Source organism: Teleopsis dalmanni, chromosome X (assembly GCF_002237135.1).
Source record: "Teleopsis dalmanni isolate 2A chromosome X, ASM223713v2, whole genome shotgun sequence".
Classification (NCBI taxonomy): domain Eukaryota; kingdom Metazoa; phylum Arthropoda; class Insecta; order Diptera; family Diopsidae; genus Teleopsis; species Teleopsis dalmanni.
In genome coordinates, this window is record NC_051848.1 from 77,553,792 (window position 1) to 77,573,917 (window position 20,126).

Consider the following 20,126-nt stretch of genomic DNA (forward strand, 5'->3'; position numbering starts at 1 on the left):
AACGAAGGATTGCCAGTCAGGTTGCCATTTTCGGTTACAAAGCTGGAGATGTTCCCATACGTCAGTCAATGAAAGATTCTTACACTTGGGAAATTAAGTTGAACACTTGAACACCTACAAGCGAATCAAGCCAACATTGCTTTCCGGTTGGCAATATTAAAAAAGCGCAACTGGTTTGAGAGCTATGAGTACCGCGCCTCACATCTGTTTCCATGTAAATAAATTTGTGTGTGGGGCATCAGAAATTTTTACTCCTTTCCGATATCACGAATAAAACAAAAAATGGTATTACAAATTATTATGCGCGTACAATTGTCAACAGGCACGCAAATAATAAAAGAGAAAAAATTAGCAAAAAATTTTTATATGCCTCTTGACATGCCAAGCGACAAGCAACGTCAGCAACGTCAGCAACAGTCGTTAAGGACATTTTTTCGGCGATGAGGAATTAACAGAAAGAACTGGGTAAGGAAAAAAGTGAAATCCAGTTGAGAAAATTTACTGCCACTACGTTGATGACTGGTATATTCAATTCTATAAGAACTTTATAGTTTAGTAGTCTAAACTAAGAAACATTTTCAACTAATAAAACAACCAAAACCACACTCCTCTAGCTCAGATCTTCTAAGTAAGCTCCACAATATTTCATTTATTCATCAAATTACTCATTCGTAGTATTGAAGCGATACACATAATGGATATAACATGAATTTACCAAATTTCTCATTTTTCAACATCATAATATCGTAGAAGAAATATTTCAATTACCTTTTAATCCTTTTTTTAACTACTTTTTACTACTTTTTTTAAACTACTTTTTTAAATCGGTTATTCTTTTTTCTATATCAATTTAGCTATTTCCTACGATACACTCTGGTAGAAAACTTTGCGGAAATAATATTTGACATCTCAAAGGTATATATATAATATTTAAGTATATAACTGAAGAAGTAATAATACTTCCCTAGATCTATAATGAGATTAAAGCTGCAAATATAGTTATAATATAAGTTTTGTTTATTTTATAACAGAATAAAAATAATTTTAATGTTAAATATTTCTTCCCGAGAGTGACGCGTCTTTATGACGAAAAAAAACTATTTAAAAGTCAGACAGATTCGAATAGCAAAGAAAATACAAAATCAAAAATTATTTTATTTATTAAAATTTACCATACAACGCTGTTTCGAGTATTGCCAAGTACTCATCATCAGTGGTCTTAGGAAATAATCGAATTTTTATTTAATTAGTTTATAGTCCGTATAAAATTTGTTTGGACTGCAAGTGTCAGGCTTAGATCTCGTCCCTGTCAAACTAGAAACGTGAATAATCATGTTTTTCCACAAGTAGTCAAGGCTGCACAAACTTTCAATGCTTAAGTTCCAGGTTTTTGTCGCTTTTTTATTTAATTGGTGACACTAAATTAAATTAGTGATTAAAAATAAATTTTTATCACAGTAACTTCATCAAGTATAAACTTTTGATTAACTTCAGAAATAAAACTTAATTATTTTAATTTAAAAATGGAAAATTTCTTAAACAGAAGTGTCGTGCTTATAAGGACACCAAAAATACTTAAAAAAATCTACACATTTAGTTTACTCATGACATCTTGTGCTGTTCTATTATTCTACTACATATAGAAATAGATAAATACTTTTTCATACTATATTTCCATGATACTATTTTATCGATATCCTACATTAGAAATTTATTTACTACTTAAATTGGTGAATACATCCAAAGATTAAGGAAAAAAAATAAATTTAAAACAATATTTTTTATTGTTCAAAGCTTGTGACGAATTTTAGTAGCATAAAATTTTAATTATATCTAATTACAAATAGTGAGTGGTTCCAAGAACGGTCGGGTCCACGTCCCGGAGCCACTCGTCGCCAACACCTCCAAGGGGACTTTACAAACAAGACCTAACAGACTGCAACAACAACAATAACAACAAATAATAGCTTTAAAAGTGATCGAACTTATGTCTTTAAGTCACTCTTGGTTAATTTAAGCGACCAAATCTTCAGATCTCAATAACATCAGTAACATCAATAACACTATATTAATTTATAATGTAAAAAGGTAAAAGAAAATATTTGAAATTTTTTCTATTTCAAAATATTAAAAAAAGAAAATACTATACTATTGTCGAGTCGATAGCGCTTCGCAAACTGTATACACAGTCTGATATGAGTATCTCACTAGTAAAACCCGAAAGCTGAATTCCAAGTATATAAAATAATCCATTTTTTTACGAAAACGAAACGATGCTATAACTTTTTAGTATTAAATTATTATCAAACACTTATGTCTTGAACTGATCAAGTGCCGGACAATTAAAAATGAGTACAAGACATAAGAGTAAATTGGGTACTAGCTCCTAACGGAGCAGAGCATTGCGACCAGATTAATCTTTTGTGCTGCAACTGACCCTAACCGAATAGAAGACATACTGCTTTCCGAATGAAGGCCAGAATGTCGTCCGTTGGGGACCTCCTAATGTCAGAAGGGGATAGCAGCACTCTTCCCTGAGTACAAACTCCATTTGAAATACTGGTTGTACCGCGTTTTCTTCCGCTAATAACTATGCGTTATAATACTTTCTTCAAGGATAATTCGTTCATATTAAACACACAATAAAAACAGAAATATTAAATTGCTTCTAATTTGTTAAGGAAAATCATAAAAACATACTCCTACTTTATTAATTCAGCAATGTCAAGAAAAAATAACAAAAATAATATATTTGTATAAAAAATTATTTCTTAATGAATATACATAGAAAACTATTTATTATGCATATATATTTTATTTAATCTGCGTATGAAAATATGTAAATACTTTTACAGAATTGCGTGTTTCAATGCGTATTCAAATGTTTCGATTTAACTTCATACTAAAAATAAATAACAAATCATCAATCAAGCAATTCTGGAGTCATGCACAAAATTGACGTACCAAAGCGAAATGCTTACCGGGTTTTAATAGAGCAACTGGTAACTGGAGTAGTATTGTATTGTTTAACTTAATTGGTATTGAAACTTTTATTGTATAATTCTTAAAGTAAAATAAATAAAACAAAAAAGTGAAATATTGTAATTAATTATATTCTTTGAAAGGTCGTATGATTTCTATTTAGAAGCTGCTCATCCTTAAATATAATTTAATACTGTTTCCCATCTCTCTCATCTCTCCCCCTTTTCCCTCTACCCTTACCCCAAACACCACTCATCCAAATTCCAACCCATGTATTAGTCTTGCACTCCTTGCATGTCATCTGCTTTTCAGATCCTGGAGCACTACAACAATAATAACAACAACTAAATACTGGTAAACTCAACCAATTTGAATATAAAAACCGCAACACAGGATTAAAACTCTAAAGATGAGAGCTTTATTTTGAAATATATATCTTATGACAGTACATTATGAGAATAACGTCAGTCAATCCAATTTATGAACATACTTACACCCTACGGTTCATACAAAACAAAACACGTATTATGTTGCAGATTTAAATTTTGACAAGAAGATATAAGTTGGTTGGGTAACAATAACAAGTTACTTGAAATAATATTAGACAGTTTTCATAATTAAGCAGGACATCTAATCTAGTTGATAAATTATAGGTTAAATACGTTTACATCGTATTTAATGTGTATAAGTTCTTATTAAGAACTATTAATACAGAAAACATTAATGAGTTGAAATTCTTTCAAGAAGCTATAGAAGATGATTTGCTAATACAGTCAAACTTCCATAACTCGAACTTCTATAAATCGGATTTTCTATAACTTGAACCAAATACAGTGCACAAAGGTTTTAGAGAACAAATTACACACAATTCTGCTTCCATAACTCGAACTTCTATAACCCGAATTTTTCTATAACTCGAACAAAAATTTTGTTCCGTGCCGATAGAAATATGGGAAAGTGCATTCCATAAGTCGAATTTTTGTTTTAAGTATAAATGCATTTTGTTGTTAGGGGAAGTCCTTTTTTCCAAATCAAATGTTTAATTTTTTCTTCCTTAAGTTGCTTCTTTGTGCAAATGCCAGTCACTGGCAGCATGGTTTAAAGAAAGTAAAATAACTTCCGATGCTACTCTTAACGATTATATTAAGCTTGACAATGAAATTTGTAGATCAAGCTTTCTTACAGATGACGATAATATTGAGCATTATAGCTCTGTATTAGTAGATCCGATTCTAAGCGGAACGGAAAGTAATGATGAGGGTTCGGTGGATGAAATTGTTCATTATCCTTCCAAGAATGAAGTAGAAGACTCATTTAAAATTCTAAATTTTTATTTACAAACGAATGATACTTCCTCCAACTGATGAACACTATAAGGCTTGGAATAAATTGCAATCTTTCTTTACTGAAAAAAAAAAGTCCCAAACCCTAATTTCTGAATATTTTACTTAACTATAACTTCTATGCTTTATTTAATTACTAATAAATAAATCTTAAAATGTAATTCTAGTTTCTTTCAAAAATAAACAAAAAATAAAAAAATTCTCTAACTCGAAGTCTCCATAAGTCGAACTTTTTCTTTGCAAAACGGGACTTCGAGTTATAAAAGTTTGACTGTAGTTTTAAACTTTAACTTATTGGTCATGACAATTTATCGAGAATATTTTTGGTTCTCTCACTCTCTCTCTTAATCTCTCGCCCTCTCTCAATCTCTCGCTCTCTCTCAATCTCTCGCTCTCTCTCAATCTCTCACTCTCTCTCAATCTCTTAATCTCTCTCTCTCTCTTAGTCTCTCGCTTTCTCTCCCTCTCTGATGATTAATATTATGTTTTGATAAGTACGTATAATACTATGCGAGATTATAAGTGGGTAAAAACACGTATTGTGATTAAAGTTGTAATTTAATTATATATATATAAATATAATATTACTATAATATTAGTTAATAAGAGGAATTAATTATGAGTTAATATAAGAGGAATGACAATCTGTGATGAGAATAAAATATATTTTTATGTTTATATAAAGAAATTTAAAGACTTTAAAAAGTTTTTAAATATTCTACTTAATTCAACATTAATTATAGTTCACTAAAAAGGCACATAATTTTAAACTGAATGTCCTTATCCACTAATCGAATTTTGTTGTTATTTTTTTACAGGCCAATAAACATGATTTAGTCATCACTTTTATGTACAAAGCAAGTGCAAGTCAACCAGATATTTTAGTATCTTTACGAACTTTTATATAAATTACGATTCATAAATTTTTATGGATTTTAAAGAATTTATGCATGTTTCAGTATCATTAAATTTTAAAATGATAACAAAAATATAAATATTTATATGCAATAAGCAAATGGAGTGATGCTTAATAATTTTAAAATAAATTTAGGATGATAACAGCAAATTATGATGTATGTTAGATGGATTATGATTAACACTCGAATTTGCTTCAGTGTGATTCGCGATGATACACACGATAAAGAGTTATACTTATACTGAAAAAATAAATCTGTTATTATTATTAATGGATGAATCACCATATGGGTAAATTTCATTTTTGCAGCACTAAAAAAATTGCAGAAATCGGTTCTATTAAAATACCCTATAGCATTGAATAAAGAAAAAGGCACGTTTCCTTGAATTTCAAGTGTGATATAGTCATTTCTGATATACTACGATAGTTATTTTTTTCTTTTTATAATATAAAACATACCTCATCAGTTCAAAAGTAATGCATAAATGCTTTCTAAAGCATGTATAATCCAGCATATGTATAACATTATGAGATCCATCAGCATCCTTTTCACGTAAATCGTCCAGTATATTGAGCTCGACAACAGCCTGATTTAGAAAACGCTTCTTGTTGCGTATAATTTTTATAGCAACATGCATATTGGTTTTATGATCCAAAGCACGTATGACTTGACCAAAACTTCCCTTGCCAATCACTTCCAAAATCTCATAACGAAATGCAATATGATCATGTACAATCTGTAAGAGAACATTGTTATCAATAGTGCTATGAATAAAAATTCTTACTTACAATTTTATAATTGCCATTTTCATCATCATAACCAGAGTTGTTGGTTGAACTTGTTGAATTGAAATTTTTACTGGCATTTTGACCAAAATACCAAATTTCCTTGTAAACTTTCAGCTCTTCAAATTCCAAGTCAGTTAAATAAGTGCGGTACTTCTTGATAAGTTCTAAATATGGAAAAGCAAAAATTGATATAACAAAATTTATTTATTATAATTTTCATATCTTAGGTTAAGAAATCTATCTTCATACGAGTATATAAAAGAAAATTTTATTTTTAATTAAATAAACTCTTGAGCTGATCAAACAAGCTATGTCGAATACCACCAAATATATACCCATGTCATCATTTGTTTCTGAAATTATCTATTGATTTGATTATCTCTTTATACAATTTTTAGACATTAAAAATTATTCTAGTAAAAACAATCTTATTATTATGTAGAGGCTAGTTGAGTCAGTGCACCTGAGCACTTTTACTCTCTATTAACTGCAAAGTTTCTTCAAAACCCCTCTTTGCGCCTTGACTAGATTATTGTTTATCACTTCATCAGACTAAACAACAATTGACATCATATCATATATATGTTCTAAATATTTTTGAAATTGATGCACGTTTTTTCAAAAAAGTATTAAGATCTATTTATGGTTCTACTTTGATCTTAATTCCAGAACTATTTGTATAATAGTCAGACCAAGTATTAAGGTCTGAGATCTAATACTAATCTAAGAGTATTAAGATTAAGTATTAAGATCTATTTATAGTTCAATTTCCATCTTAATTCCAGAACTATTCGTATTTGACTCTATAAAAATTCAAAATAATCTGTTATCTAAATTAGGTTCATGTACAGGACTGCGGTAAGCTGGTACACTGTCATGTTTACTCCTCAATATCGACTTAAAAAACCTTGAAATAAAAATTAAACGAAAGTTAGAAAGATTCGAATAGCAAAACAAAGACAAGAACAAAAATTTAGTTAATTTATTGAATTTTGGCTGATCATACAACGCTGTTTCGAGTACTGCCACGTACTCATCATCAGTGGTCTTAAGAAATATTCGAATTTCTTTTCAATCAGTTTATAGTCCATATATAATTTTTTTGGACTGCAAGTGTCAGACTTAGAACTTGTGCTTGTCAAATTAGAAGCGATGACTAATCATGTTTTTCCACAAGTAGCCAAGGCTGCACAACCTTTCAATGATCAAGTAGTTCCAGGTTTTTTGTCACTTTTTTACTTTTTAAGTGACACTAACCACCAAAGCATTGCCGTGCTTTGCAATTAGAACGAACGAATAAGCTACAGCTTTATTTTGAAATACAAGTTCAACGAATTGAAAGTTAAACTTTGAAGTTGTCTATTTTTGTGTCAAAGCTATTCTTATTACAGAATCATCTGTTATGTATATTTTTACTTACTAAATGTAAAGCACCTTTCTTGGGTGCAAAGAATATATGCAAATGTTTCTCTACAAGTTCGTTAAGTATATATTTTTAACGAAGGTGCTGCACATATTCCTTGGAGTTAAACAAGTGCAAGATATCTAGTTACAACAACATGACTATGAAATAGAGAGTCACGATGTTATGTAAGTGTCCTAAGATATTACGATAGTTATGAAAAACAATCAGTTGGACGTCTGTTTTATAAATGGAGAAGATTAAGACACTGGAAAATTTGGAATGCAATGGTGCAAAATATATACCGTATGCCAACATCTCAACACTTAAGTTAAAAAATATGTGGAAGCCAACAAGTTTAACAACGTATACACTGAAACCTATGTTAAACGAATTCTGTCATAAACGGAGAAACCTCTCTTAACTGTGCAATGTTACTAGTTTCTAGTTTTCATATAAAGTTTGAAACGAATATTTTACTTCACCGAACATAATTGCTACTCCAATTGAAACTTTTTAATTGGACTGCCAATAGCAGGTGGTTGAAGTCAATGCGTTTAGGATATTTATAAAAAGTTATTGTTTTTCTCAATTTATTAAGATTGAGTTTATATTGCAAATATTCAAATATTATGATCCTAAGAGGGAAAACAATTTGTACTTAGAATATTCCATATTGGCCTAGGGCATTACATAAATAAAAAATTTGAATTTTACTGCTTTAATTATTTTAAAGTTCAAAACAAAATTAATTAGGATTTAAATGCATATCCTAATATCAATATCAATTATAACAATACATCCCACATTGACCTATGAAATTCAGAAAAGAAGATACTCGCAAACTTGAAAATTGTGGAGGAGATGAACGTAAGTGTATACTACAATAGAAATTTGACCTTTTAATACTGAATATTGCAGTCCTACGTTCAGGATAACCATAGGTTTAATGATTTTTTTCGGTATTTCTACTAAAAAGAGATTTTAGGTTTGTATTTCAATACATTTGACATTTCTATTTCGAAACTGCTTGGTGCATCAAAAAGTCACTTCTCTTAATGTGATTTGGTTTTTGTGACATTTGACATTTCATACCACAAATTATTGTTAAAAAATTTCCACTTTTTATTTATTATTACTTTTTAATGAATATAAAGGCATCGCGTTAAGCATACACCGTAAACAATTTTAAACAAATCCTTGAACCTTTTTGCACAACAAAATTATTTAAAATTAATTAGCGTTGCACTGAACATTTTAGAGCGTAAAAATTATAGCAGAAAAGAGGCAATTTTTTTCATAAATAATTAAAAAGATTGTTTGCTTTCGTGCAGTGGCACAAAAGATACAAGATATAAAAACTAATTAGAGAAATATTTCAATGCCGACAAGTATGCTATAAAATTTTACGAGACTCTAAAGTGGCACAACTAATTGAGATATAATATAATATAGTATATACATATTTATAATTATATACGTAGAAAATTTTAAAGTATATACTACATAATGCAATTCTGTATTATTATTTTACTTCAATTTAAATTTGTTGTATTACATAAAAATTTATATAACAAATTAATTACATATATAAAGCTTACATATATATAAAGATATATACGCTATATCTTTATACTAGGTAGATACAATTGAAATATAATATATTTCAAAAATATTTATCTACAGACGTGGGTTGTATGTATTTTGGGTTCCTGGCCATGAAGAAGAAAATGACGCGTTTAATTTGCAGATGCCAAATAAGTGAGGTACTTAGAAATAAGGCGAAGACAAGTGAAGTAGCTGAAGTACCTGTAAAGTCGCTGAGATCATGTGAAACTACATATTCGAAAAATGAAACAACAAATCTGTGTTGTGGTTCAATCGAAAGAACTGCAGGATACATAGGCGTAACCGTAATATCACTAGTAGTATCGATTGCTTTTTAGCAAAAATCTAAGGATATGGGCATCAATATAACCAAAGAGCATATCCACTGCTATTGTCTGCTTAAAAGGAAAATCAGAACAAAATTCTTAACAGCTATTATTTTAATGGAGTAAAATGTGTTTCTTATGTCATAGAGTGAACCATTTCAGATAATTCACAATAATGACACACACATCTTGAGCAATAGATATTGTCATTACTGTGATTATGTATACTGTTTTTAGGACTCTGGCATCGTTATGAAACATCAGGTCTATGCGTAATTTCAGCCAGCCGACACTACTCTACCTATCTATGTAAATATTTTTATAATAGGTGCTAATACTAATGCTTACCTGTAGGTGTCATTGGTGTGGCGCATTTTAGTTCGCTATCACCAGAATTACCGCTGCCACTGCTACTGATTGACTTAGTTGAGGAGCCGCGTTCACCGCTTGAGCTATTTCCATGTGAAGAAACAGTATTCGATGATACTGGGGAGCTTATATTATTATTGTTGTTGCTGCTGTTATGGGATATGCCATTTGTAGTTGTGGGACTACGCTGGTGATGATTTGTGTGATTATTATGCGCATCCATATAACGGGCAACACGTGGAGAACCACGTACGGCACCGCCATTGCACAAATTCGGCAAATCCAGTCGTTGGTTATTTATGCGACTATCGCGATCGCGACGGTATTTGTCTTTATCGAGCTGTACCTGTAAAAAAAAATATAGATATTTTAAAAAAAGACTCTCGAAAAATTTGCAAAGATTAAAAATAAATTACTTGTTGATGAATAAAAATATTATTATTATTATATTGTTAATATTTTTCTATATTTGTTTGTTTTAATAGATATTGATAAGAGACGTCTGCAAAATGTTTGAATATGAAGCAAATGATTTACAGTGAAAATGTTTTTTTCTAGGTATTATGACCAATACTTTACAATAAATACAAAACTTATAATTATTAACTGTTATTTCAAAACTATTTTTAAGTTTTTTTCATCGGTCGACTTGAAGTGTATGGCAACAAACCTAATATAAACTTTTCACTCTACATTATATTTGTGAATAATTGAATATGTTAAATCGTTACCAAATAGAATATTATTCTTACATAAGTATCATCTATAAAATGTTTATTAATGTGTACTTTTAAAAATATGTAGCATTGACTGTCAGAGTTTATTTTATGTAAGAATTATCCACTTTCATCGCAAAATTTATTTTTAATTAAATTAAAACTAAAACGAAAATGTATTTGCATTACTTACTGGCATTTCGCATCGATCCAACATTTTCCTTGTATTTGTGGTAAATGCACTGTTTGCTTGGAATTTTGACAGGTTTAACCCTACGCTGGTGGGTATATAGTTTTTCTTATTTTTCGGTTGAACGTTAAACTTAAGAAACTTTTTCAAAAGTTACCGGAGACGCGCTCATTTGAAATTGTTGGGCGCTGCTTTCTGAAAACGATAAAAAATATTTATTTTTATTTTTTTATTACATTATTGTTTACTATGAAATGTACAATGAAATCGCTTAAAGTACTAAATGCAATGCAACGTTACTCCTTTTTTAATTTTAGCCCCAGAAGTTTTGTGCACTATGGTAGCAGCAGTGCCCCGTCGTAGTAAGCCTAACCCTGACTTTGCCGTAGTTCTTACACGCAAAACTGCCTGGCAGTGGCACAAGTTTAACCAAAATATTTCCTTTCCATTTAGTTTTCAATACCCAAATAAACCTATTAACTGTAATTTTATTGTCAAATTTGAAAATCGAATTACCCCCCTTCATGTTAAATTATGCTTGACAAAAAACTGTCAAAAGGCAAATGTATTTAATTTACAAAGCGCGGTAGAGTTAACAAGGAGTCGGCGTATAAATTTCTAAATAGTAAAGTATTCTGTCGAAGTTTGTTGGAAATCAAATTAATGTTCCCTTAAAATATTCATACAAGTAGTTACAGTTGCTCCCTTAAAGGTCCCCTTCATTATTATGCCGGTAGCAGTAAAAAGTGGTTTTTTTATAGACAATGAAGTATGCACTTTGTTTGTTTATTGTCTGAAGAAAATGAGAGATCACATTCACTAGATAAGTTGCTATAGGACGAAATAATAAACTAAATAAAATTTTCATTAAAATATTTTTTCAATCAGAAATTGGGCAAGAACTTAACATGAACTAAACGAACTATATTATAAAGAACTGTATAGGCAATGTATTCAAAATCAACATTCTATTAAAGCAACCAGATTTCGATTGCCCATTTAATTACGAATTAGGATCTTTATCCCTTTGCCTTTCAACGACTTCTCTTTTTTATAATTTTTATTCGTACAGAAACTCCAAGATTATAATTATAAAATTATAATACTAAATAACGAATTTTGTGATTGTGGCATCAACATCAGCATCGAATCGACTAATAGCCCCTATTAATCACAGATTTTAAACATAGAATAAGAATAACCTACTCCGACGCAAAGGCCTATACTGTTTTCTTTCGGGATAACATAACAGATACATAAAAGGTTTCATCAAATTATACTACTATACAATATAATTTTTTATTTTTATTTTTTTGTTTTACATTGTGTGTCTAGCCCAATGTGTAAGATTTGAACTCTATGTTAAACCAACTTTCAAGGAATGAATAGAGAAGAAATGAATACCATTTCTTAAATGAAATGCAACAAACGAGTAATGTCTATAGAAATAACACTTGTCTAAGCCTTAAATAACAAATGATGTATTAAGAGAAACATTTATTGAATTATAGGAGTTGAGGTTCAGAATTATAGTGACCTTGTTTGAAGAATGCAAATAGAGAAGACTCAGTCAAAAACCAGACAAAAAAAAATATCAAAAAGAAGTGAATTAACTTATAGAATATGAAGAAACGGATTCCTATACCGAATAAAATATTCCTGAACAAGAGAGACCTAATGAATGGCCAGCCACTGAGAGAGAGAATATAGGAAACTGGTACCAATCAATAAATTTAAAGCAACGTTTATTTGAATTCGATTGCTTTGAAACCGGAAACTATTGTACTGTACTGTGCACCTTAATTTTAAGACTCAGAAGTCTTAAAATATATAGTTTTCTTTTTGAACTATATATTATTCAAGTCATTATACTTTTTACTGATATCAGTTTAGTCTACAAACTCTGTATTTGACTAATATATTTGAGAATTTTTAAATGCAGTGGTGTTTCTCAAAATAAGTATGCGAAACATAAGAGATCATTGACAATCGTAACCACATAATTGGCTGGAAATACTGAAGTATTTTCTAAATCAAGTTCTCCATAAACACGTCAAACTGTTTGTTAAGGAACCAATACCATTCGGCTATTTCATAATTTAAAAATCTAAATAACACCAGAAAAAGCAATTCGAAAGGTTTAGATATATTCCATTAGAATAATGCATAGTACAGTAGATGTTTATTTACTCAACTGGATCAAAAATTTCCGATTCAATACACTGCGAAAAACCATCAAAAATTTAATTTTGCAAACGCTCGTAAAAAAATATCGCTTTTAGTAAGTTTTTGAAAAGACATTAACGAATGGAATCGTACAAACAACGTATTGATGTAGGTTAGGCTATGACGGTGAACCCTAGGGGATCCACTTAGGCTTATTGGTCCTTTATATTACCGTATATATAGGAATAACTCAATGTTTAAAACCACATAGAACTTTTGGCGAAGCCTAAAAAACTGTCAGGTCTTGTAATTGATCAAGATCCTCAAGAAACGGGGGCTTCTAAAGTGTTAAATCGTCGCCATGCTTGAGCTGAGCAAAAACATAGTAGATGAGAGGCACTCTCATCGTCTTTTCCACAGCTGCGATAGGTTTAATTGAAGGGGAGATTTAATCTTCTAGCATCGCTCCCTAGTTTACTAGTGACCTGTAAGTAAACCTACCAAAAGACTGATATCTCATCTCAATAAGAATTTTGGATTTCTTTTTAGTACTCATCTAAGATGGCCCGGTGTCGCTTTTTTCAGTTTCCGAAGCTATGTCAACTTTCTACTAATTCAAAGATGACGCTTCCAGTCGATTGTGGTTATTAAAGAAATTGCGCTGAAGGAAATTAAAGCTATATAAAATACAGCGTATAAGGATGAGACACTGAAATTATATATATATTTATATTAGAATATTCTCGATGGGACCTACTAACTACATTTTGATTGGTTGATGATTTCTTTGAGTTTTATTTAATAATTCCGTATAATTTCTATATAGAATATATAATGAATGTCAAGTTTTCGATTCTTTTCAAGATTTCATTTGAAAAAATGCATTGAACAGCTGTCCTTTGACTTCTTCATTGCTGGCACTTTTTAATTGCTTAGATTGCATATAAATTGAACTTAATAAGTTTGCTTCAATATGCTATTGTCTCAAAGTCAATCAAATTTGAAATTATATGTATTCCAGTTTCAAGGTGATAAATCAAGTATATTGCACATTAAATCAATTTAAAATTGTCTTCAAGTGAGAAACGGCAATTAAAACATATTTTTTATGAGACATAAAAGCAACATTGAACGCCTTTTAATTGTCAATTAAATGCAATAATTCAGACAAAATTGTTCCATTTGGTAATTAATTCGACAATCTAAAAATATTATGAAAGCGAGCAGTAACAGTAACAAAAGAGTTCAACAATTTCTGAAAAGGAAAAATCTTTGAGATATGGTATTTCAAGATATTCATAAAAACCCATTAAAAAAGTAATGTCATAATAAAATAATGAAATTCTTAACTGAGGCTTGTTTTGACACGGGCTTTGACAAATAAAGATCTCCGTAAAATTATTAAGAAACTGAATGGCGACACTAAAAATGCAAAACTCTTAAAGCTTAAATTTGCAAAGTAAATATCTTTGAAATTTAAACGAATTTAAACGAATTTAAACGAATTTATTGAATGAATGAATGAATGAATGCAACAAACTTCAGCGAACAGCGAAGGTCTCTGGAGTTTAAACTGAGATTGTGAAATTTTTCCTCTTTAAACTTTAAAATATGCTCGTTCAATTTACATTAAATATTGCCTCAATGACAGAATGACAGAATGACAAAATGACAAAAATAAATTTGTTTGCTTGTGTTTTGACGACGTTTTGACGGCAAGAGTGTGTAAGCGACATTTAAACAATGGCAAAGCAATTCCAGATACTTTAATTAGATACAAATGATTAAGATAACTTTTCATTGAATACGACATTTAGATGTATTGAGGTAGTGAGCTATTGTTCATAAGCTCAACATTTGTTGGAGAATAGAAAATCAATTACGGATTTAAAGTCTGACTAACAGACGTTGAAAGTCGTTTTCATTTCCGCTTAATTTTTTCGGAATATTCAATATCATTCACATGTCTGTCTTATAAATACTGGAAGTGCATTTCATCAGCATTTAACATCACAATTTAATAATCCTTATTAGTGCATAAATAACATTGAGACAAAATCAGTATACACCCGTATAATGAAAAATATATATGCATACGGCTGTGTCTGTTAATATTGGAAACATGATTCAAGGTAGGGAGGGAGGGAATACGCGTGAACCTCTCAAGTGTATTGCATTTCTCTTGACGTGGCATTTTTAGGGCTTCAGACTGCGTTTCTGGCACACGTTCTCTGCAAAAATTTTGCCCTCGTGCAATTATTTTTCTTTACAACCTTTTTTGATTATCTTAATTGTTGGTCTTTTGTTTTGGTTCTTATAGTCTTAGTCTTATTACCTTTACGCATATTTATTGGTTAGTTGTGCTCTACAGCCTTTCATTGGCATTTTACATTGACATACCCTAACTATTTTTACAGTCTGCACTTATTTTGCTTTTTTTTATATTTTTATGGATAGTTTTTCAGACTCACTGAACGTACGAGCTAATAAGTTATAATTCCTTTTAGCAGTCATTCTCCTGAATACTAGTAGTTCCACTACCTTGACAGGCATAAGTACGTTAATACCTAAAAAGCTATTGAACAAATAAATGTCCAATTATTGGAAAGAAAAGAACTAAAGTACAAGCCTCGTGCAAAATATCGAATTTAGTTTTCTATTTTCGGTTTACTAGTAGTGCAATTATGCTTAATTTACTTCAGGTCAAAGATTCCTATTTTAAGGTCTTCAAATTTCAAGTTTTTATTTATTTAATAATTTAATAATTTTGTCTTTGCTTTATTCCCGTGATGCACACGTGTAGTATATTTGTTATTATAATTAAAACAGAAAATGGTACATTACGTCCCGAAGGATACCTAAACTACGGCTTTACGCTGTCAATCATCTTTCCTTATGTACCATGGCTAACACAAAGCTATTGCCTTTGTTTTCTTCAAATCTATGATACTCTGCAGCAGCTGACAAGGAAAAACAAAATGATGCTTTGCTAGGTGTCTGGTCACACAGGAATCAATGGTAATGAGTCTGAGGACAATCTTGCGAGGACAGGATCTGCCATTAAACTCTGTGGACCGGAGTCATATTGTGGATTAAGTAGGTCTACATGGCTCGGTCTCTGATTGAAAAATGGTTTTCAACCGAAAGAAGTTGCTATTGACGCGATATTCCAGCTAACCGTCAGATTAAAGAGTTCGTTCGTCTCTACAGTTACGTTAAGCTGTTTTTCATCAGCAGAGCAGAGTTGAGGTTGTTGGTTGAATATATAACAAGTCACCACGGACTGCATTATTACCTTAACAAAATGAGTCTGTCCGAAGAAATAAATTGTCGACTCTGCTTAGAAGCAGACGAGACTTTCTGTCACATTCTCTGTGACTGTCCAACCTTGATTTGCGTCAGAAGAGGTAACTGGGTCGAGAATTACTTTCCCCCTTTAAGCAAATTTCAGAGTTGCTATAAAGCTGTGAGTAACTAAACTTTTTGGTGAAAGTAAGAGTGGAAAATTTAACAATTTTCGTCAATTTAACGCGAAAAAACGCGTTACCCAACAATATCCAAAAAAACATTTTATGTTTAATAGCACATCGGCTCTGACAGTCACTGTTCGAATTCTCGAAATAAAGTTGGGTGTTTTGCAGGCTAATGCCATTATCGGAACGCTGAAATGTTCAAAAAAATATTTAATCGTTAATATAAAAATATTGAATTACCTGTATACTGTGGTAAATGCGTTCTTTATTTATCAAGTTCCCTGACGTCAAATCAAATTTTAATTATTCTGAGAGAATACAATTTGTATGGAGTCGTTGTCGGTTTTTTTCGTTTGTCAAAGGATATATATATTTTAAACTGACAGTAATTTTTAGTTTTTAATTTTTTCAACGATTAATTGAAATAATGAATAGTGTTTAAAGTATTATAATCACAGTTTTACTATCAATAATGTAAAAATATTTTATAAACATCAAACAAAGGTCTGGTCTTACTAAGGCAATTTTTTTTGAATAATTCATATAAGCATCTTAATGCTTATTAATGCATCTTAATTAATGCATAATTCATATATTTGTTGCATCTAGGAATATCAAAGAACTTACAATCATCTTAACTCCAATCATCTTAAATAGTACCACTTTTCTACAAACTAACAATATGTGCCTTATCTAGGAGAAAATCTTGTTAGAAGGTTTACTTGCCGTTAAAGCACTGCGACTAAATAAATCCAAATGAATATAATATAATGTAAAATCGATTACTCTACCAAAGTTTGAAGCAATGTTTAAACCATTAAGTAATATATGGTGTTCAACTATGGGGGCAGTGCATGCTCCTGTAGCGTCTTATTTATCCAGCACACAAAAATCAAAATCCTAGTACTAGATTAATTATATAAGTTATTAAATTTTAGATTTGTTGGAGCAAATTTTCTTAATATAGAATGAATATATATTATTATAGATAAAAAAAAAAGCATGTAAAAAACCTCTTTATTGACTAAGTACCTTTCTGTAAACAACAAAATAACTTATTTTGTAACTTGAAATATAATATCCTAATAAACTACTAGGAAGCTCAGTGAGGCATAGAGGGAACAAAAGAACAAATTTTAACCCTTAATACATCAAGGTAAAAGCTATCTTAAATGCGCAGTAAAAAGGACATTAAAATTAAGATGATAGAAAATTGTACACTCAATTATCATAACAAGGAGATAAGTCAAGGAAGGGATGATGATTTCAATAATCAAGATCAAGACATTAAGATTTACACTGAACTAATGATAGAAAATTGTAGAATGAATTATCATTCCAAGGAGATAATTCAAGGAAACGAATGATTTCAATAAAATCTGCAGAGATAATCAGGAAACAGTCGAACATATGAATATATGCTATACCCATGTCTTGCTACGGTTAAACTTTAAAACTTATGCAGTATATGGTATATTTACAGCCAATTGTTTCAAATAAAATGAGTCCCATATTAATGCTTACATTTCTAAATAATCTAGGCTTGCTATAAGCGATAGAAAAAAACTGCTAAAAGAATCTTTAAGGTCGCGATGCACTAATAATGACTCTATAATTAATAAAAAAAAATTGTAAGGCATATCCACATATTATTTTAAACCATGTATTAAACAATAATACATTTTCTCTGTGAATGCCCAGCTCTAGCATCCAGAAGATATAGGTTCTTAAGAAAATACTTTTGTGATAGTTTATCAGAGTGCTCAATGGTGAAGATGAAAGACCTATTAAATTATCTAAATTCAGTGGGATGAATTTAGTCTCTACTCTTCTATACTAGGGTTCTTGCGAGGAATGTGGTAACAAAACGGCGAAAAATCGCTAATTGAGGTACATTTGAAGTTATCTTATGACCTGCCACTGCAACCAACCAACCAACCAACCATGTTGAGCCTTTTCCGCGTTAGTGCATCTGGACAATTTTACTCTGTGATACCTGAGAGGTTTTTGCAGAGTTCCACCCTTCTCACTGACTAATTTATGTATTCCTCAAAAGCTTCGTGATTATTCGATGACTAATCTGAGATCTGCGTACCATGTGAATACATATTTCGATCGTTTAAAAAAATCTTTATTTAGCCAATAATTTGATGTTCTTTTCTATTTCATTATAGATTAGTGCTGTTTGTGAAATATTCACAAAAAATTAGCAATACAACAACAAGCACAATATTTGTATCTTTCGGTATTTGCAATATTTTTTCAGTGTAATTGCGATTGTCATAAAGTGATATGTCCTGACACATCTGTCCAAACATAGTTGCATATGTCAATTACTTGTTCTATTATGGACTCACCGACTTATGCACTTGTTCGCAATTTTTTCTCGATTTTTCGTTGTTGTGCATTCACATTGCGCACTCTGTCATGTCGATAAGTCAGACCCGCCCGACTGGCTTATATCAAACTGACTCTAGGACGGAAGTTATTAAAATTTGTAGTAGTTATAACGACTTTTTTGTTTCGTGGCTCTTTCAACTAAAACAAAAAAACAAAAAAACAAAAAGTGACTAACGTTCATCTACGTTCTATGTCGATTATTTCCGTCTTTTAATTTTGTTTCGTTTTTTGCTCGCCTTTGTATCTATATTAACTGAAATTCTAACAGCTCTTTTTTGCAGATACTTGACAACTTACAACATACAACATACAACTTACAACAAAAACAAAAACAAAAACAAACACTAAACTAAAAAACAAAACGAGAGCAATGACCAATGTTGTCATCTGAAGTGTTTATGGGGTGGCTGACAGGCAGTTGAACTATTATTTGATACAACTACAACTACAACAACAACTTCAATGGATATGTAAATATCTATGCATATGTATGTATGTTCTCTTCGTTGTTGTTTATTTTCATAAATTGACATTTTCGCTTATCATAAAATTTAGGTTATTTCTGTAGGTTTCAGAAATTCTACGTTATTATTTTGGGGTAACGACTTCTATTAGTTTCGGCCAACTGTTGCTATTGCCACTTAAGTTGGTCACTTTCGTGCTTTGCCACTATAAATGTGTTAACAGTATATATTTTATGGCAAAAATATACATACCCGGGTACGAGTACATCATAACACACAGATACAAATATATTTTGTTTGTATTTGTATTTGTATTTGTATTTGCGCTTACGTTTATTTTTATTTGTACGCCATTTATTTTATTCAGGGCTTGCCAATAAGAAATGTAATTTCCGTTTGACGTTTTTATATTCAGCAGGAAATTTATATGAAGGGTCAGTCAAGTCATTTAATTGACATAGGTTAGTGTGCCAATAGTTCAGCAGTTGATGTAGGTAAACGCTTTCGGTATTCTGTTTTTAGACTCTGTAAATAGAAAATCGCTAACTTCAGGCATTCGAAAAAGGGTTGCTAGAAGTTTCGCATTGGATTGCAAAGGATAAAAAGAATTATTGACAACAAAATTGCTATCTAACATGTCAATTAGGCCTAAAGTGACGATTGTAGATTTTTATAATTGAAGAAAATATGAATAAATAAAAAATATACTTGAAATATTTATTAGTTTAGGCGAGATATTTACTAACTATATATAGAAAAAAAAAGAAATGAATTATAGCAGCTGTAATTTTTTCTTTCAGAGTAGAAAAAAAAATTTCGCAACTTAAAAAAGAAAACATATGAAGCTCTTACAACAATGCTCTTTAATGCAACCAAATTTAAAAATCAATCTATTGTCAATATTCACTGGAAATATATTGCAAAATTTCAATCGTCCGCCATAAATAAATTAATTAACTCAATAAAATAAGATACAGTAGTA

General features: G+C 30.5%; 1 protein-coding gene across 3 annotated transcripts in view; it reads right to left on the bottom strand.

Moving 5' to 3' along the window:
* LOC119687722 (dual specificity tyrosine-phosphorylation-regulated kinase 2) overlaps nt 1-20,126 on the bottom strand; it is a 101,795-nt gene that overhangs the window by 44,825 nt on the left and 36,844 nt on the right. For 2 of the 3 annotated variants that reach the window (XM_038102146.1, XM_038102145.1), the window contains exons 3-6: nt 10,645-10,836; nt 9,715-10,081; nt 6,031-6,194; nt 5,701-5,978 (exon numbers count right to left, since the gene is read on the bottom strand). In XM_038102146.1, the coding sequence (XP_037958074.1) occupies nt 5,701-5,978; nt 6,031-6,194; nt 9,715-10,081; nt 10,645-10,668 (833 nt within the window). In that variant the 5' untranslated portion in view covers nt 10,669-10,836. Of the gene's footprint in view, nt 1-5,700; nt 5,979-6,030; nt 6,195-9,714; nt 10,082-10,644; nt 10,837-16,520; nt 16,566-20,126 lie in introns of those variants that run through there. The other variant, XM_038102147.1, reaches the window with a different exon arrangement.